The sequence below is a fragment of the Budorcas taxicolor genome, chromosome 8 (genome assembly GCF_023091745.1).
Source record: "Budorcas taxicolor isolate Tak-1 chromosome 8, Takin1.1, whole genome shotgun sequence".
Taxonomy (NCBI): Eukaryota; Metazoa; Chordata; class Mammalia; order Artiodactyla; family Bovidae; genus Budorcas; species Budorcas taxicolor.
In genome coordinates this window covers 105,801,935-105,822,767 of record NC_068917.1, presented here as the reverse complement: position 1 = coordinate 105,822,767, position 20,833 = coordinate 105,801,935, and the positions used below count along the sequence as shown (strand labels likewise).

At 42.3% G+C, this 20,833-nt stretch overlaps 2 protein-coding genes across 3 annotated transcripts in view; one reads left to right on the top strand and one right to left on the bottom strand.

The window, feature by feature from the left end:
- Positions 1–39: 39 nt before the first annotated feature.
- CDC26 (cell division cycle 26) lies at positions 40–13,613 on the top strand. Its single transcript, XM_052645255.1, has 4 exons — positions 40–210; positions 7,502–7,611; positions 8,071–8,192; positions 13,193–13,613. The coding sequence occupies exons 3-4, from the start codon at positions 8,112–8,114 to the stop codon at positions 13,367–13,369; spliced, it is 258 nt and encodes an 85-aa protein (XP_052501215.1). The 5' UTR covers positions 40–210; positions 7,502–7,611; positions 8,071–8,111; the 3' UTR covers positions 13,370–13,613.
- Positions 13,614–15,871: 2,258 nt separating this feature from the next.
- Positions 15,872–20,833, bottom strand: part of SLC31A1 (solute carrier family 31 member 1) — a 34,091-nt gene continuing 29,129 nt past the window's right edge. For both annotated transcript variants that reach the window (XM_052644958.1, XM_052644959.1), the window contains exons 3-5: positions 20,745–20,817; positions 19,412–19,580; positions 15,872–18,301 (exon numbers count right to left, since the gene is read on the bottom strand). In XM_052644958.1, coding sequence (XP_052500918.1) covers positions 18,100–18,301; positions 19,412–19,580; positions 20,745–20,817 — 444 coding nt within the window. In that variant the 3' untranslated portion in view covers positions 15,872–18,099. The remainder of the gene's footprint in view (positions 18,302–19,411; positions 19,581–20,744; positions 20,818–20,833) is intronic.

Here is a 20,833-nt window from a genome sequence, read left to right as displayed (position 1 = left end):
CGTGGAGCATTATGGGAATCGTAGTAGGAGGGAGTCTGGGCGAGCTGAGAGATGTGATCTGTAGAGCCTCCGAGAGAAGCACGCGGAGGCCAGGGTTCTGCGAAGAGAGAAACTCAGAGGCAGTGTGGGAAGTGTAGTCCAGTTGGCTTAGCGGATGATTCCGGGTGGGCGCCGAGGTTCCGGAAAGGGACTGAACAGGCCTGAAAAGAGGTAAGTGCGGGGAATCACGCGGCTGCGAACTGAACTCAGGGAGCGAATCGAGAGATTCCGGGGCCTGCTGTCGGCTCCCGGCCCGGCCAGGGGCTCTAAGTCCTCCTGGAGCCAAGGCCCATGTTGCCATGGAAACTCTCGCCCTGGACCCTTGAGTGCAGCCCGGGAGCTGCGGCGGGAGTGCTGTTCTCCTCCGCTGTCAGGAAGTTCTCTTGGCAGTTTCTTCTGAGCTGGGTGGGTTTTCGGTGGATTTGGGCAGTGGTGAAACAAAAAGTTCAAAGAGCCCTCTAGCGCCGAAGTGAAATAAAGACCAGGCGGAGGAGCCACGCCCCGCTTTTGCTGTCTTCAGCAGGTCTTTCTGTCTTATTCCGAGAGAGATGATGAATGTGAGGCGTCAGGTAAACTGCAAGCAAGCAACTTGCACGACTCTGCTGCCCTAGGTGCTGGGGCGTCAGAGGCGGACAAGACAAGATTCTTGCCCCCTTGCAGGGCGTGAAAGTGAAAGTGAAGTCGCTCAGTCGTGTCCAACTCTTTGCAACCCCATGGACTGTAGCCTCCCAGGGTTCTCTGTCCATGGGATTTTCCAGGCAAGGGTACCGGAGTGGGTTGCCATTTCCTTCTCCTTGTAGGGGGTGGAGATGCTCAAAATATTGGTGTTTCCAGAGCTGGAAAGAGCCCCCTCCCCTCCCCTCGGCCTCTTTACGATAATAATGGATGTTTACTGTGGAAAATTCTGAAAGAGATGGGAATACTAGACCACCTGACCTGCCTCCTGAGAAATCTGTATGCAAGTCAAGAAGCAACAGTTAGAACTGGACATGGAACAACAGACTGGTTCCAAATCAGGAAAGGAGTAGTAAAGGCTATATATTGTCACTCTGCTTATTTAACTTATTAGATGCAGAGTACATCATGCAAAATGCCAGACTGGATGAAGCACAAGTTGGAATCAAGATTGCCGGGAGAAATATCGATAACCTCAGATATGCAGATGACACCACCCTTATGGCAGAAAGTGAAGAAGACTTAAAGAGCCTCTTGATGAAAGTGAAAGAGGAGAGTGAAAAAGTTGGCTTAAAACTCCACATTCAGAAAACTAAGATCACAGCATCTGGCCCCATCACTTCATGGCAAATAGATGGGGAAACAGTGGAAACAGTAACAGACTTTATTTTGAGGGGCTCCAAAATCACTGCAGATGATGACTACAGCCATGAAATTAAAAGACGCTTGCTCCTTAGAAGAAAAGCAATGACAAACCTAGACAGCATATCAAAAAGCAGAGACATTACTGTGCCAACAAAGGTCCATCTAGTCAAAGCTTTGGTTTTTCCAGTAGTCATGTATGGATGTGACAGTTGGACTATAAAGGAAGCTGAGCGCTGAAGAATTGATGCTTTTGAACTGCAGTGTTGGAGAAGACTCTTGAGAGTCCCTTGGACAGCAAGGAGATCCAGCCAGTCCATCCTAAAGGAAATCAGTCCTGAATATTCATTGAAGGACTGATGCTGCAGCTGAAACTCCAATACTTTAGCCACCTGATGCAAAGAACTGACTCACTTGAAAAGACCTTGATGCAGGGAAAGATTGAAGGCAGGAGGAAAAGGAGACAACAGAGGATGAGATGGTTGGATGGCATCACTGACTCAATGGACATGAGTTTGAGTAAGCTCCAGGAGTTAGTGATGGACAGGGAAGCCTGGCATGTTGCAGTCCATGGGGTCACAAAGAGTCGGACACAACTGAGCAACTGAACTGAACTGATTGAGCGTTTGATAAACGCCAGGTTTCATTACAGGGATTTACGCTGCAATGTGACATTCAATCCATACAACAATAGATACAGACCAGGAAACCAAGATCTAGTGAAAGGTGAAGCCAGTTGTCCAAGATCAGTGGGGATGGAATTAGAATCTCTGCCTCCAATTGTTGTTCAGTTGCTCAGTCATGTCGGACTCTTTGCGAGCCTATGGACAGCAGCATGCCAGGCTTCCCTGTCCTTCACCATCTCCTGGAGTTTGGTCAAACTCCTGTGCATTGAATTGATGATGCTGTCCAATCATGTCATCCTCTGTCATCCCCCTTTCCTGCCTTCAATCTTTCCCAGCATCAGGGTCTTTTCTAATGAGTCGGCTCTTTGCATCAGGTGGCCAAAGTATTGAAACTTCAGCTTCAGCATCAGTCCTTACAATGAATATTCAGGGTTGATTTCCTCTAGGATTGACTGGTTTGATCTCCTTGCTGTCCAAGGGGCTCTCAAGAGTCTTCTCCAGCACCAGTTTGAAGGCATCAATTCTTCAGTGATCAGCCTTTTTTATTGTCCAGCTCCCACATTGTATATGACTACTGGAAAAACTGTAACTTTGACTATATGAACTTTTGTAGGCAAAGTAATGTGTGTGGTTTTTAATATGCTATCTAAGTTTGTCATTGCTTTTCTTCTAAGGAGCAAGTGTCTTTTAATTTCTGGCTGCAGTCACCATCCACAGTGATTTTGGAGCCCCAAATAGTCTGTCATTGTTTCCGTTGTTTGCCCATCTATTTGCCATGAAGTGATGGGACCAGATACCATGATCTTAATTTTTTGAATGTTGCTTTTTAAGCCAAACTTTTCACTCTCCTCTGTCACCTTCATTAAGACTCTTTAATTCCTCTTCACTTTCTGCTGTGTCATCTGCATATCTTAGGTTATTGATATTTCTCCCTGCATTGATTCCAGATTGTGCTTCATCCAGCCCGGCATTTCGCATGATGTACTCTGCATAGAAGTTAAATAATCAGGGTGACAATATACAGCCTTGACGTACTCCTTTCCCAGTTTTGAACCAGTCTCTTGTTCCATGTCCAATTCTAACTGTTGCTTCTTGACCCGCATACGGGTTTTTCAGGAGGAGGTAAGGTGGTGTGGTATTCCCATCTCTTTCAGAATTTTCCACAGTTTGTTGTCAAAGGCTTTAGTGTAGTCAATGAAGCAGAAATAGATATTTTTCTGGAATTCTCTAACTTTTTCTATGATCCAAGGCATGTTGGCAATTTGATCCCTGGTTCCTCTGCTTGTATATAAATTCAGCTTGTGCATCTGAAAGTTCTCAGTTTACATACTGTTGAATCCTAGCTTAAAGGATTTTGAGCATTACTCTGGCTAGCATGTGAAATGAATACAATTGTGTGGTAGTTTGAACATTCTTTGGCATTGCTCTTCTTTGGTATTGGAATGAAAACTGACCTTTTCCAGTCCTGTGGCCACTGCTGAGTTTCCAAATTTGCTCGCATATTGAGTGCAGCACTTTACAGCATCATCTTTTAGGATTTGAAATAGCTCAGCTAGTATTCCATCACTTCCACTAGCTTTGTTCGTAGTGGTACTTCCTAAGGCCCACTTGACTTCACATTCCGGGATGTCTGGCTCTAGGTGAGTGAGCACACCACTGTGGTTATCTGGGTCACTGAGATCTTTTTTGTATAGTTTTTCTATGTATTCTTGCCACCTCTTCTTAATATCTTCTGCTTCTGTTAGGTCCATACTGTTTCTGTCCTTTATTGTGCCTATTTTTGCATGAAATGTTCCCTTGGTATCTCTAATTTTCTTAAAGAGATCTCTAGTCTTTCTTTCCCATTCTATTGTTTTCCTCTATTTCTTTCCCTTGTTGACTTAAAAAGGCTTTCTTATCTCTCCTTGCTGTTCTCTGGAACTCTGCATTCAAATGGGTGTATCTTTCCTTTTCTCTTTTGCCTTTCATTTCCAGTTTCCACAGCTGCTTTTTTTCTTAGCTATTTGTAAGGCCTCCTCAGATAACCATTTTGCCTTTTTGCAATTATTTTTCTTTTGATCACTGCCTCCTATACAATGTTACAAACCTCTATTCATTGTTCTTTAGGCACTCTGTCTATTAGATCTAATCCCTTGAATCTATTTGTCATTCCACTCTATAATCATAAGGGATTTGATTTAGGTGATACCTGAATGGCCTAGTGGTTTTCTCTTTGTTCTTCAGTTTAAATCTGAATTTGGCAATAAGGAGTTCATGATCTGAGCCGTAGTCAACTCCCAGCCTTGTTTTTACTGACTCTGTAGAGCTTCTTCAGAGAAGCCAATGGCACCCCACTCCAGTACTCTTGCCTGGAAAACCCCATGGATGGAGGAGCCTGGTAGGCTGCAGTCACTTTCACTTTTCACTTTCATGAATTGGAGAAGGAAATGGCAACCCACTCCAGTGTTCTTGCCTGGAGAATCCCAGGGACAGGGGAGCCTGGTGGGCTGCCGTCTATGGGGTCGCACAGAGTCAGACACAACTGAAGCGACTTAGCAGCAGCAGCAGCATAGAGCTTCTCCATCTTCAGCTACAAAGAATATAATTAATCTGATTTCGGTATTGACCATCTGGTGATGTCCATGTGTAGAGTCTTCTCTTGTGTTGTTGGAAGAGGGTGTTTGCTATGACCAGGGTGTTCTCTTGGCAAAACTCTGTTAGGCTTTGTCCTGTTTCATTTTGTGCTCCAAGACCAAACTTGCCTGTTACTCCAGTTATCTCTTGACTACCTACTTTTGCATCCCAGTCCCCTGTGATGAAAAGGACATCTTTTTTTGGTGTTAATTCTAGAAGGTCATGTAGGTCTTCATAGAACCATTAAGCTTCAGCTTCTTCAGCATTTTTGGTTGGGACATGGATTTGGATTACTGTGATATTGAATGGTTTGCCTTAGAAATGAACAGAGATCATTCTGTCATTTTTGCGATTGCACCCAAGTACTGCATTTTGGACTCTTGTTGACTCTGAGGGCTACTCCATTTTCTTCTTCTAAGGGATTTTTCCCCATAGTAATAGATATAGTGGTCATCTGAGTTAAATTCGCCCATTGCAGTCCATTTCAGTTCACTGATTCCTAAAATGTCAGTGCTCACTCTTGCCATGTCCTGTTAGACCACTTCCAATTTTCTTTGATTCATGGACCCTGGACTTCAAGATCAAACCAGTCAATCCTCAAGGAAATCAGTCTTGAATATTCATTGAAAGGGCTGATGCTCCAGTACTTTGACCACTGATGCGAAGAACTGACTCCTTAGAAAAGACTCTGATGCTGGGAAAGATTGAATGCAGCAGGAGAAGGGGATGACAGAGGATAAGATGGTTGGATGGCATCGCTGACTCAATGAACATGAGTTTGAGCAAGCTGTGGGAGTCGGTGATGGATGGAAGGCTGGCGTGCTGGTGTCCATGGGGTCACAGAGTCAGACATGACTGAGCAACTGAACTGAACTGACTGATGGACCTAACATTCCAGGTTCCTATGCAATATTCTTCTTTACAGCATCAGACTTTACTTTCACCACCAGACACATCCACAACTGCGTGTTATTTCTGCTTTGGGTCAGCCTCTTCATTCCTTCTGGAGAATTGGACACCTACCAACCTGGGCTGTTTATCTTTCAGTGTCGTATCTTTTTGCCTTTTCATAGTGTTCATGGGGTTCTCAAGGCAGTAGTGCTGAAGTGGCTTGCCATTCCCTTCTGCAGTGGACCACATGTTGTCAGAACTCTCCACCATGGCCCGTCCGTCTTGGGTGGCCCTACACCACGTGGCTCGTAGAGTCATTGAGTTAGGCAAGGTTGTGGTCCATGCGGTCAGTTTGGTTAGTTCCCTGTGATTGTGGTTTTCATTCTTTCTGCTCTCTTATGGAAGAGGATAAAAGGTTTGTGCAAGCTTCCTGATGCGAGGAACTGGCCGTGGGGCAAACTGGGTCATGTTTTGGTGAGCAAGGCCATGCTCATCTCCAGAGCAGGCACCTTTATATATTACTCTATACTGCTCCCTAGTGGTGAGCTTTTTACAGTTTGCAGAAAGGTTAAAATGTGTCTCAGTTCTTTTTTTCTTTTAAGCATTCTCCACCCTTGGAACTTTGGCCTCCTGTACTTTTTTTCTACATTGGAATCAAGATAATATCTGATTTAGTACAAAGCAATTTGAAATGTGATATACCAGTGTTTTATATTGATAAGGGATATTACTTGTGTCTGTCCCAACCTTCGTGGGAGGAGGAGACGTTTCTTCCTTTGTGTATTTCAAAGTCCTGTCTATAGCCTCGATACATGTATTAATAATTTATATCTGTACATATATTTTTGGTTTTTGTTTGTGTGTTTTTTGCTTGGTAAGAAGTGAATTTATTTAGAGAGAAACACACTCTACAGAGTGTGGGCCATCTGAGAAGGCGAGAGGGGCCTATGCATATTTTAAAGGAGCTTTCACTTACATGATTTTCATGTAATCCTCTCCCTGTGGCCTATGTACAATTTTTATAGGAGGGTGACTTTTTTTTTTTGTTCCTTCTTGAGGCATGTGGGTCTTAGTTCCCCAACCAGGGATCAAACTGGTGCCCACTGCAGTGGACACCCAGAGTCCTAACCATTGGACTGTCAGGGAATTTCCCAGGAGGCTGACATTTATTAATCAAATTGAGCAGCTAAGACTTTATCTGAGCTGCTGCTGCTGCTAAGTCACTTCAGTCGTGTCCGACTCTGTGTGACCCCATAGACGGCAGCCCACCAGGCTTCCCCATCCCGGGGATTCTCCAGGCAAAAACACTGGAGTGGGTTGTCATTTCCTTCTCCAGTGCATGAAAGTGAAAAGTGAAAGTGACGTCGCTCAGTCCTGTCCGACTCTTAGTGACTCCGTGGACTGCAGCCTACCAGGCTTCTCTGCCCTTGGGATTTTCCAGGCAAGAGTACTGGAGTGGGGTGCCATTGCGAAATAGGCATAATTTTGCCAGCATCATGGAATTTCTGTGTTAAAGTAAACCTGAGAATGTAAAAAGAAGAGTGTGGCACAGTGCTCAAGAAAAGTTTATTCCACTTTCTTTTTGGTTTGGATCTCTCAGTTTATTCAACAGAGCATTTACTAACGGTTATTATAGATGATCTCTACTGGATACCATGAGGATATAAAGATGATGCCATCAACAGGTTTTAAACTCAATTGAGGAGTTTTATTTTCTTCTAAAAGGAAAAAAAAAAAAGCTTTTTTTTTTTTTTTTTTGTAGCATAAACATTACCTTGGGTTTTCAGATTCCAGAGTGTTCTCTTGAGCCTCTGTGTATACTTATTCTCTCTGCCTGGGATGCCTTTAATCCCCCGTTTCTGCCTGTCCTTCAGAAATCAACTTAGACATCATCTCCTCCACATCCCTGTTCACCCCACTGGGTTGGATGCCTGTGTGATGCCATTACATTACCCTCATCAAAGTTCTTACTACAGTATATTGCGGTTTTCTATTTATGTTTGTTTTCCCCACAGACTGTGACTATGCCTTTTAACTCAGTAGCTGGAGCACAGGAACTGTTGGTTGAATGAATAACCCATCCATTGAGGGCCTATTTAGACCTTGAGGATAACCCTGTGAACTGGTGAGTTAGAAGGAGTTTTCATATGATTTCGCAAACTGATTTTAGCATTCAGGAGTGATCATAAGTCTCTGACAATTCCCAGATAGTGTTGGTCAAATCTATTTCCTACTAACTATACTGAATTAAAATTGTGATATTTTAGCTTTATTCTCTTAGCTAGAATATTTCTCTGGGAATGGACATGAGATTAAAGTGATTGATGCCTAGAATCCTTTTATAGGCAGCCGGCTATTTTAAATTCTGGAAGAAGGAGATTTTTGTAATTACAGAGTTGTGGATCTGCGTCATGTAATAAAAACGTGGTAATTATATCCCTCGGGACTTAGAAGCCAGTGTGGGATTCCGGATGAGTCTTTTGTATCACCATTTGTTTTTGTGTGCATGCTTACAGACTGATCTTATGTTTGTAGCTGGGGTTTATGCCTTCCAATTTTTTCTCCTCTCTACCATTTTTAACAGCTAAGAGTTTACTGGATCTGCCCTTTAGTGTTGATTTCATTATGCTGCGACGAAAACCAACCCGCCTGGAGCTGAAACTTGATGATATTGAGGAGTTCGAGAGCATTCGAAAGGACCTGGAGGTAAGAGTACAACTTTCAAACCCTTAGGAATATTTAAAACAGTAACCCTTAACTTTTGAACTCCAGATTCTCACACCAACAGCTTGTTTGAAATCTCTATTTGGATGCTTTACAGGCATCTTAAACATAATGTATTAGCTTCCTGTGTCTGCTGTAATGAATTTCCACAAACTTGGTGGTTTCAAACAACAGAAATTTAGGCTTTCACAGTTCTGCAGGCAAGCAATCTGAAACCAGTATCACTGATCCAAAATCAAGATGTCACCAGGACTGTGCTCCCTCCAGAGACTGTGGGCGATGGTTCTGTTCCTTGACTGTTGCAGCTTCTGGTGGCTGCTGGCATTCCTTGACTTGTGGCCACATCAGTCCGGTGTCTCTGTCTGTAATCACGTTGTCTTCTCTGCCTGTCACGTCTCCCTGTGCCCTTTCTTACAAGATACATGCATTGGCATTAAGGGCCCACCCACATATTCCAGGGAAATGTCCCCATCACAACATCCTTAATTGAATCACATCTACAAAGACCGTTTTCACATACAAGGCAACAATTACAGGATCCTGCCGCCTATGGGGTCGCACAGAGTGGGACACGACTGAAGTGACTTAGCAGCAGCAGCAGCAGCAACAGCTTTGGAGGTCATTATTCAGTGTACTATGTTATTCAGTGTAATATGTTAAAACAAAAAACTCTTGATTTCTTCCTCGAACCATTTTCACCTCAGTATACTCTATGTCAGTATCTATATAGTTGCTCTCGCCATAATCCTGATAGTCAATCTTAAGTCCTCCCTTTCCCTCACCTTTTATATTCAATTTTTCCATAAATCCTTTGGTTCTACCTCCAGAATATTTCTAGTATCTACCCATACCTTTTTTATCTCCACTGTTAGAACCCTATTCCAATAACCATTATCTCACTGCACAATTCGAATAGCATCCAAGTTGTCTCTCTACTTCCATTATTGTATTTTCAATCCTTTCTCCATTAGGTATCTATATAAAATGATCTTTAAAAAATTTCAGCTCATGTTATTCTCATGCTTGAAAGTCGTCCTCAGTGGTTTCCTGAACCTGGAATAAAGCCTCAGTTCCTTGTCATGCCTCCAAGTGTTTGTATGTTCTGGCTCCTCTCAGGTCTCATCTGCCACTCTTGCCTTGCCCTCTGCACCCTAGGCACATTGGTTTTCCTTTATGTCCTTGAACATGCCAAACTGTTTATAACTCGTGGCCTTTGCACGTGTTATTTTCCCCTGCCTGGAGTCTTTCCTCTTTCTTCATGTCTCAGTTTGAATGTGACCTCCTCAGTCTGAGAGGCCTCTTCTGACCCTGTCCAGCTTCGGTGTTTCATTCCTACCCGTGCTCTCTCCATCTCATTAGGATCTCCCAGAACACTTTATTCTTTTATTTCATAGCACTTATTATAATTTACAATGATTTATTTATTGTAAAATCACTTACATTAGGAACGCTGATTGTAAAAATCATGCCTGTCTTCTCCACTGTTGAGTTCCTAGCATCTAGTAGGAGTTCAATGTGTATTTTTTAAGCATAGCCTTACCGCACGGTATTAGATGTCAATCAGTAAGACTTAAATTCCTTACTGGCTTTTGGAATAAAGTACAAATTCCTTAGGATGACATAAAAGGCCCTTTTGATCTGGTCCTTGGTCATCTCTCCACCTTATCTTCTCCTGACGAGTTATCTTTAATTTCAGTGTCAGTGAACACTATGCACTCTTTCCCTGAAAGTCCCTTATGGTTTAAACTTCAGTTGTAAACTTCAGTGTTAGTCTCATACTGAAATTTGACCTTGCAGAGTCAGCTCCCCATTGAGTTACTTTTTTTTTAATTGAGTTAATTCTTATGACTAAGTAGTATTTCATGGTGTATCTAGATAGATACAGATACACCACATCTGCGTTATCCATTCATCTGTCATGAGGCACTGAGGTTGTTTCCATATGTTGGCTATTGTAAATGACTCTGTGATGAGCATGGTGGTGAACTCATCTTTTTGAAATAGTGTTTTCATTTTCTTTTGATATATACCCAGGAGTGGAATTGCTGGATCATATGGGAGTTCTACTCTTAACTTTTTGAGAAATCTAGATTCTGTTTTCCTTACTGGCTATACCAGTTTACATTCTCACAATGTGTGGTTTCCTTTTCTCCACGTCCTCTCTAACACCTATTATTTCTTCTCTTTTTGATAATGGCCATTCTAATGAGCATGAGATGATATCGTATTGTCGTTTTGATTTGCATTTCTCTAGTAGTTAGTAATGGCACCCCACTCCAGTACTTTTGCCTGGAAAATCCCATGGATGGAGGAGCGTGGTAGGCTGCAGTCCATGGGGTCGCTAAGAATCGGACACGACTGAGCAACTTCCCTTTCATGCATTGGAGAAGGAAATGGCAACCCACTCCAGTGTTCTTGCCTGGAGAATCCTGGGGACGGGGGAGCCTGGTGGGCTTCCCGTCTATGGGGTTGCACAGAGTCGGACACGACTGAAGTGACTTAGCAGCAGCAGCAGCAGCAGTAATTAGTGATGTTGAACATCTTTTTTTTTTATACCTGTTGGTCATCTGTCTGTCTTTGGAAAAATGTCTATTCAGATTCTTGGGTCATCTGTTTTTTTGTTGTTGAGTTGTATGAGAGTTTTATATATCTGGGGTATTAATCCCTTATCAGATAAATTATTTGCAGCTCTTTTCTCCCGTTTAGTATCCTGTCTTCTCATTTTGTTGATGGTTTCTTTTGCTGTGCCAAAGACTTATAGTTTCATAGAGTCCCATTTATTTTTCTTTTGTTTCCCTTGCCTGAGGAAGGCATACCACCTATGTTTTCTTCTAGGAGTTTTATTGTTTGAGGAGGTCTTATAATAAAGTCTTTAATCCATTTTGAGTTAATTTTTGTGTAGAAGGCAGTGGCACCCCACTCCAGTACTCTTGCCTGGAGAATCCTATGGACGGAGGAGCCTGGTTGGCTGCCATCTATGGGGTCGCACAGAGTTGGACATGACTGAAGCGACTTAGCAGCAGCAGCAGCATGGTGCAAAATAGTGATTTAGCTTCATTCTTTTGCATTGGCTGTTCAATTTTCTCAGCAGCATTTATTTAAGAGACGGTCCTTTCTCCATTGTATGCTCTTTGTTGCTAAGTCACTTCAGTCGTGTCCAACTCTGTGCGACCCCAGAGATGGCAGCTCACCAGGGTCTTCTGTCCCTGGGATTCTCCAGGCAAGAACACTGGAGTGGGTTGCCATTTCCTTCTCCAATGCATGAGAGTGAAAAGTGAAAGTGAAGTTGCTCAGTCGTGTCCGACTCTTCGCGACCCCATGGACTGCAGCCCACCAGGTTCCTCCGTCCATGGGATTTTCCAAGCAAGAGTACTGGAGTGGGGTGCCATTGCCTTCTCTGATGTTCTTTGCTACTTTGTTGTACATCAGTTATCTGCATATGTGAAGGTTTATTTCTGGGCTCTTAGTTCTGTTCCATTGATCTGTGTCTCTTTTTCTGCCAATACCATGCTGTTTTGATTACTGTGGCTTTGTAGTGTAATTTGAAATCAGGGAATGTGATACCTCCAGCCTTGTTCTTTTTTTTCAAGATTGCTTTGGCTCCTTGGGGTCTTCTGTGGTCCCATACAAATTTTAGGAATTTTTGTTCTATTTCTGTGAAAAATGTTGTTGGGATTTTGATGGGGATTGCATTGAATCTGTAGATTGCTTTAGGGAGTATAGACATTTTAACTGTCCTATCCATGAGCATAGAATACCTTTTCATTTCTTTGTGTCTTCAGTTTCTTTCAACAATGTCTCATTTTTAAGTGTACAGGTCTTTTTACCTCCTTGGTCAAATTTATTCCTAGATCTAAATTTATGCCCTGATATTTTTGTTCTTGTTTTTAATCTTTTTACTACAGACAGTTATTTAGTGGGTTTCACTTGTTTTAGAGCAACTTTGGAGGGAGGAATAGTTTTTGTTCTGTGCTAAAATGGAACAGAAAACCTGGTATTTTACTTGTTACTAAAATTAGTTTAATTACATTTTGCTGACTCTGGATTTTGAAATAGTCAGCAGTTGTTCACAGTTGGAAGCCTTTTCAATGATTTCATTTTACTTGGATATTCTGAATTTCTCACAGCTTATAAAATGATATCATCCTGTGCCTTTTAGAACTTGTCTTCACAAAGGTGTTTAGGGAGAGCTTTTCTAATGTTATGTAGGTAGTATAACCTAGAGGGTAACTCAGGAAGGTCATTATGTATTTATATATATATATATATATATATATACACATATATATAAAGTAATACCTCACTGATGCACTATATACTTTGATGCTGGCATTTAAAGGCTCCTAGTTTAGCAGTGGTGAAGAATAGCAGTAAGTGGTGAAGAATAGCAGTGATTCCAGGGATTGGGATTGGTGTAGGGGAGCTATTCTTCTAATAAGAAACTCTCAGGTAGGGTAGTTGTAGGATGTTAGTTTCTCTCTTTGAAAGTGATCAAACTGAGACATTGACTGTGAATTCTGTAGTAACTTGTGGCTGGAGCCAAACCTTTTATCTGAAAACAAAAATGAATTCCCCAAGTCAGACAGACCTCATGATAAGATAGCACAAACTTTCTGTTCTCGTGTTACATTTAATCTCATGGTGTCATCTGTTAATTTCTGGTGGTTATTGTTTTACCAGTCATGTTGATTTCCATCTATTGTGTGGACTTTGCTCTGTCATAGCCCTGATTCATCTTCTATTTTAATGGTCTATTTCCCTTTTAGACTGTGACATCCTGGAAGGTAGGGCTTACATCTTTTATCACTGCATCCTCTTATATCCTCTCGGACCCCTAACCATCTAAACCTAGGATTTCAGCTTATTGTTGTGTAATCCCAAACCCTATCCTTTTCCCTAATGCCTAATACATTGTAGGTGCTAAATAAATGTTTGTTAATGAACAGAATATTGCCTTAACACTAAAACATTTAAACTTTCAGACACGTAAGAAACAAAAGGAAGATGTGGACATTGTAGGAGGCAGTGATGGAGAAGGTGCCATTGGACTCAGCAGTGATCCCAAGAGCCGGGAACAAATGATTAATGATCGAATTGGTTATAAACCCCAACCAAAGCCCAACAATCGTTCATCTCAATTTGGAAATTTTGAGTTTTAGAGGTGGATTATCTTGTGTGCCAGAGCCCTGGAATGGAGTACAATGATGGTAGAAACACAAACAAGATTTAGAGAATGGAGTGCTTGAAGTCAGGCAGAATATTTTACCTCCTGCAGAGAAATACTTCTGCATGAGATTATGGATGCTTAACTTTCACTCTGAAATTCAAACTCTGGTTTGTCTCTGGAAAATATGACTCGATAAAACTTGTCTGATTTTTGTTTTTAAAAATAAATATATTTTTGGGAAAGTGTGTGACATCCTTAATGAAATATAATAGCACCATTAAATTGCTACATCATTCTTCTCATCTTAATTAAAAGACCCTATGCACAGAATGGGCTTTCCCAGGTGGCTCAGAGGTAAAAAGAATCCCCCTGCCATCGCAGGAGACGAGAGTCTGATGCCTGGGTCAGGAAGATCCCCTGAAGAATGGCAACCTACTCCAGTATTCTTGCCTGGGAAATCCCATGGACAGAGGTGCCTGGTGGGATACAGTCCATGGGGTTGCAAAGAGTTGGACACAACTTAGCAACTACACAATGAACACAGGACACATCCAGTTGATCCCTGTAACTGATTTTTCACTTAATTCATTTACTCAACAAGTATTTATTGAGTGCCTCCTATGTGCCAGGTACCATTCTAGGCACTTAGTAACAGCAGGGAACAAATCGAGATCCCTGCCCTTGTGGAGATTAGAATCTCACGATTTTGTATAAACCTGATTCAGCTGTGGATTTCCAGAATCTTTATAGAATGGCTTTGTAACTAGTTTGAGAAGATAGGCAGTGGAGTGTTAGCATTCCAACCATCCCAGTTTTCCTTCTTTCCCAAACTGCCTGAGAGCTTTCCTAACGAGTCAATCTGAGAGGAAGCTCAGAGACTAGAATTATGTCCTGTTGTTTTCACTGTTTAATTCAACTACTGGGAACTGCCAACTATAGTAGAAAAGAACCTCTGGAATCAGCAGTTCTGTAGAGACCCACTAGCAGGATTTTACCCAGCCTTTCTGGGGTAGTTTAAGTCTGGGTAATCACAATGTGGGGGGCAGGAAGAGAAGAGGATATATAGTTTCACGTCTTCCCTACCATTCTTACAATAGTTTTATTCTTCCACTTTCAGCTGGGATTTTCCATTCTTTTATCTTGAAAACACAGCAATAGTGGCTCCAGATAGGGAAACTGAGTTCAATTATTTTGAATGCTACAAAGGCCAGGATCAAAGAGTGAGAGGAAAAAAATCATACAAGACTGCCTTAACCAGTCACTGTGGCTTCCCAGCATGAGTGGGCACAGAAGCACAAAAACATTGAGGCTTCTGAGTTTCTTCTTCCCTCCTAATAGCCACACTCAAGAGGGTGTTCTGTCAGTATAAACACAGGGAAACGATTATGATATGATAAAATCTTCGGTGTACTGAGATACTGCATCTTCATTAAGACTGTGTCCTGTGCAAAAGGTCATGTGAACTCTTCTGGCGTGTACAAAGCCTGTCGTTTAAAGTAGGAGGAGGACAGTGAGATGAAACTATAACTGGGTCACGCCACCTGAAAGACGGACATCTTAAAAACTGATGATAATGGCCGGAGTCCATGTGGACAATGAAGAGACCACTGATTCTGACATCACTCTGGGTGGAAGACACACATAGAATCACAAAATCAAAATATTTATTTGTTCTTTTGCACATGACACTGTTAAAATATTCCTACGACAGCAATACTGCCCTCCAGGAGCTTACAATCTAAAACAGTCAACATTAATTGTAGACCCAGTGATTAAGGCATTATATCAAATGCAGACTTTGTATCTTTAGATGTATCTTCTCAAGGAACCAGCTGGAGAGGGCAGGACCAACAGTAAATGACATGAAAGTATACTCCCTACCACCTCCCCTTCCAGCTTCTACAGGGAACCCGAAACCAGTGCCCCACAGCCTAAAAGGGAATTCCAGACAACCCTACCATAGAAGTAGTGAAGAAACTACTGATTCCCTGGTGGACAGAGGCCTCTGTCTGTGGGCAGTGAGGGGCTGAATGTTCCTCTGGCATAGGTTGGAGACGGTACCTAAGATTTTGTAACTTAGTGGATAGTACCAGGTAGCCCTTTACCCAGCCTCATAGAAATTCCAACAGGACAATTGCTCCTCAAAGTGTGCTAAGGGTCTCGAATGAGTTTTACAGCTTCCAGTTGGTATCAATATCTAAACCCACTGCACAGCATTGTCCAGTGCATTGGGAGGGCTAGGGAGATTAATAGACTAGATGTATAGGATAAAAGACTGAAAGTAAGGGGCCAAAGACAGGACGATACAGCTTCCACTTGTTGTGAACAGGAGGAAACGAGCAATTTGCATCCAAAAGGAACAGTCAGGCACTAAAATTCTAAATGAACAGGGGTATAGATGTGAAAAGCAACAAGATTATCAACATTAACACAGTCCAAGAACTCAAGAAAGACAGAATTAAAGGTTTACTTCCCCCCCTCCCCCTTCACTAGTTTCTTCCTTTGGCAACCTAGCTCAAGATCACAGAATTCAGGTTTCTCATGAGACTCTATCTTGAATACCCAAAGACATATCCCAAATTGCTTCTCTGAGAGTTTGAAATTTGCAGCATTTTGTCTTAACTGGCCTTGATTTTTCACACCTTGAAAATAACCTGATAAGGTTACTTCATAGCAGATCATGACAAGATGTCTAGAGAGTACCAGGGTTACTACTAAACATTGATTTTATTTCTCAGGGTTTTATTATTCATTGGCTTCTGAGACAATACAGGCTATTTGTACCTTAATGTTGGATTTTTATCAGTACCTGTCATTCCCTTTGCTTATACTAAGTATCAGCACTACAAGGGGTTGGAATGAGAGAAGAACATAAAATTCTAAGTGTTGGTTCTTAGGTTTTAACCTCGATCCGCTAAGCTCATAAGCCTCTCTTGGTTCAAAGCCATGCAAGTACACATTTGTCGCCCTCCAATATTTAACTGGTATCAACAGAGTAAGTACAAACTTCAAAACCACAACAGAGGCCAACAGGATAGCTGTGTTTTCTCTCTCCTGCCCTGAGGCACAAAAGGAGTCTAGCACCAAGGAGGGCAGGATTTAATAGACCAGCACAAGAGTCACTATACAGAGGTAGGCTGGACTGGGAACAAGACTGCAGCGTAGACTAACGAGAATAAAAATCCAATACGATTCTTCACTAAGGAAAGCAATTTTTGGCCACTTGTGATCTAATTAAGCTCTCCCCACCCCGAGTAACAAAGATGGTCATGCAGAGAATGAGGATCTGCCTGGTATGCCTTTGGATGTCGGGGCTGAGGAAAATCTGCCCATCAGCCAACCACACCCTAAGCCTCTCAAAGAGATGGCTGGGCTTTTGCCCTTCTAACCCAAGACTGGCTGATTTACATTGCAGATCAAAGGTCTTTCTCAACCTTCAGGCTACTTCCAAGAAACTACAGATCTTTAAAAATAAGGACTAGTGATTTCATACATGCTAAGAAAAGTTTACTTTGGCTCCAGCCCTTCTGTGCATGTGGGCCTGGGCACACAGACACAGCCGGGGCTGAATAAATGTTTGTGGAATGATTAAGTATTGACCAGCAGCATTTAGTACATGAGTTAAGCCCAGACACACCACCTACTAATAGCAAATCAAATTCCCGTGCCCAGTCCCAGGTAGCTCACCCACTAGGTGATACTCCCTTAGTTTAAAGCAGAGATGCTCAAAGTATGGTCCCCTGATCATCAGCAGGAGCATCACTTGGGAATTTGTTAAAAATACTGATTTAGGAGCTCTGGGTCGAGGCCCAACAACTGGGTTTTTAACAAGCTCGCTAGGTGATTTTCTGATGCATGCTAAAGTTTGAAAATCACTGGTTTAGAGGCAGACACATGAAAACAGTAACAGAAGAAAATGTTTAAACGCTTGCTTCATTCAGCTGTGACATACTAAGGTACCAAATCAAAGTAAAAATGTCAATGGTTTCATTTTAAAATATCTATTTTCTCAAATTGATTGTCACCTTTTTTCCTTGATTAACAAGTTCATTCTAATTAAAATGTTGAGTGGGAACATAAGTTGATTAGTCAGCCACCCAGGAATGCACTGTTCTGCAAGTTCTGGGCCTGTATTTATACAGTCTCAAACCATCTCTGCCCCCTACAAAGATTTTGGTGCAACACGTCACATCTAGGGAAGGCATAACCTATCTTCCACTCATTGAGTCCAAAGACTAAAACATGTTTGGGTTCTGGGTTTAGCTGGGCAAGACTTTCCCTCGCCTGCCATCAATCCTGGCTAAAGTGAACCCATTTCCATCACTGACCCAGGAAAAACCCATCAAATTCACAAACTGTCTGTTTAAAAGAAAAAAAAGAACACAAGACTAAAAAAAAGGAAGCAGGCGATTGAGCCATTGAACAGAAAGCTACCTGGATTAGATAAGAACATATAACTCGGATCTAAGATAATGACGGAGGAGAGGACTTCTCCTGAGTGGCTTCACCTCAAGAGAAATGGGAAACTCAGCTCATTAGGGAAAGAAGTGTCGGGGGAAGGAAGTTACCACTTTAACTCAGAGACTGTAAGCTAAACCTCTGTTGAGCAGGTGTATGTGTGTCGTAAGGAGATAAGGAGCAAGAAGAGAAGGTGGAATCCTGTCTTCCAGTCTTGAACTGCTTTCCACTGCAATCGATAAGGCCACACCATGGACTGAGACGTTAATGGCAATGCTCTGTGATGTCCACTACCACTGCCTTCTTCCAGCTGAAGAGGAAGTACCCTGTGCCAGCCCCAGCTGCTACAGCAATGCAGAGGTACCCGTTGTAGGTCATGAAGATGAGCATGAGGAAGTAGCTGATGACCACTTGGATGATGTGCAGCACTGTTTGCAGAAGGTGCGGGAAGCTCAGCATCTGCTGCCTGGAGAGTAAACAGGGACACAAGAGTTAGGGCCCCAGGAGTGCTCAGGCAGCTCAGCACGTGCTTCAGGCGCAAGAAAGGGAACAGTTGTAGTCATGAGCTCAGCTTGAGCTGCCCTCTCTCAGTCACCTTGGCAACTCCAGGGTACTTGTGTCTATGCAAGTTTTGTTTATTGGTCCTTGGAATGAAAAATGATAGGGCTATGAGGTTAATAGACATCAGCCAGATATGGTTCTATGGCAGCAGGAGTCAAGCTCTTCAGGAGGAGGGCAGAGGGAGGCTGGAGTGTGACTCACCCCCACAGTGGAACCTGAAAGGGATGACCCACACCCTCCCACACTTATTGCTGCGAACATTTTCAGGCCTTCTACCTTCGCAAAGCTCATACTCTTAAAGACTTGGAAACAGAATTGACGGTGGGGTGGTATACTAGACAGTTCTTAATTAGGGATCAGGAGACCTAGCGGTTTATCTCCTCTGTCACTCACTAGTTCTGTCAGCTTAGATGAGTCGCAATCTGGTTGGCCCTCAATCATGGGTACTACTGGAATAAATAACATTGTGCTTACTTGAGAGTAAGACGTTGGTCTATAGGATTCCTTGAATTCCAATTTAGCTTTAAGATCTACGTTTCTATTATAACGGAATTTTAAAAAGCACTTGCCAATCTGTGGGGAAAACCAAGTCATCCAAATACTTTCTAAAGTGAAATACAGACCTTTGCATAGTGTTATAACAAAATGAGACCAGAGGTGGGCAGGTACCACTTTCTATAGAAAGGAATCAACAGGGTTCTGCCATTCTTGTGTACCCTGACCTGAAACTTCTTTCTTTAACTTGTTTATTATTATTTGACTAATATGTTAAAATGATTCCTTTCCTTTTTTCAAAGTGACCAGAGCTTAGAATTCAGAATGAACTCTAAGAAGAGTTAGTATCATTCCTCTTTCGACCTAATGACTCACAACCCCAAGCCTCCACAGAGTGCTGATCAAGGTGACATGGAATCATTAACTCAAGAAAAGGGCTGTTGCTAATAAAATAGCCACTTTGCTATTTGGCTAGTTCAGCTCTACAGAACTTCCACTTGGATCTGTTCAATCTCCTTACCCGACAGTTTTGTGTGTCTCCATAAGGATGGTTCCATTTGGTCCTGGGACGGGCATGGAATTGTACCGAATGCTGACTTGGGACTTGCGCAGGAGGCCCTCTCGGGCTATCTTGAGTCCTTCATAGAACATGGCTAGTAAAAACACTGCCACGAAAGCTCCAGCCATTTCTAAGTAGGAAAGGAAAAGATGGCAGTAATGTCAAACATGCAAAATGCTTAGCTGGTGTGCTCTCCAAGCGTGAAAGAAAACGTAGAAAAACTGCTCCTCTTTTTTTTTTTTTGGATGGGGTGGAGGTGGGTGGGAATGGGCCTTGCTACTCAGCTTGCACAATCTTAGTTCTCTCACCAGGGACTGAATCCAGGCCCTGGGCAGTCAAAGTGCCATGTCCTAATCACTGGACTGCCAGGGAATTCCAAAAAACTGCTACTCTCTACTGTTAATTCCAGAATATGTTATATATGTTATATATTCCATGAGTGGAAGAGAAGGACTAAGACGGTGTTAGTGAAAACTACAGTCTCTACTAAAGAATATACTCCTTTTCTGATTAATATAACAAAAAAATAATTGGAACAACAATAACCTTCTGGTCTGGCTGCTTGATGTGATTAAATTAGTTTCACACACAGAGACACACAATGTAAAATACGTGAAAGAGAAATAAAACGCTTATTGTTAAGACTCTGACCTCTCAGTGTAGGGGCATAGGCTCCAGCCTTGACTGGGATCCCACATGCCGTACTGTGCCCTGCCTGCCCTTCTAAAGCATGTGACTCTATTTCTTGAGTGGGCATTTCAATTCTGTCTTTCACACTGTAAATTGTTGGTAATAATATGCATGTTTTCAAAACATTTAACATACTACCTGAATTAAATGCTTCCCTTCTTCCCAAAACAATCGATTTTGTGGGTCCAAAGAGACTGTACTCGATTAACAGTTTTGAAGCTAGGGTTATTTTGTGGTATGTATATATAAAATGCTTCTTATACCATTCGAACTTGACTGTAGTCTTACGTCTGAGACCAATCAAACAAGGAAACACTCTGGAAAAGGGTGAAAGACAATGGTCTGCAAAAGACTCCGACCTGTATCTAAATTATGTTTCAGAAACTCTAAAACATACACATGTTATTTAAGAGAGGTTTACAGTAGGACCTAATAGTCATTGTGTATCCTTATCTTCCAGGTAGGAAATAGGGAACCAGATGGTTACAATCGCAACCCTCACGACTCAGTAACTCTGGCAGGAAGAGGTGCTGGGTTTCCAGATTCTTTGTCACTGTCTCTCATGTGAGTGTCACCTTCAAACAACACCTGATGGCTTACTCACCTCCAGCCGTATTGATCACCAAACTGGAAAACAATAGTTCCACGTTCTTAAAGCCAAAGTAGAAGGTCATAGGCTGCCAGGAAACCAAA

What these genes read in the sequence shown, in the direction of transcription:
- CDC26 (XM_052645255.1), top strand. Translation starts at nt 8,112, where the DNA reads ATGCTGCGACGAAAACCAACCCGCCTGGAGCTGAAACTTGATGATATT. An exon ending in GCATTCGAAAGGACCTGGAG is followed by an intron (nt 8,193 to 13,192) that starts GTAAGAGTACAA and finishes TTAAACTTTCAG; the next exon opens with ACACGTAAGAAACAAAAGGA.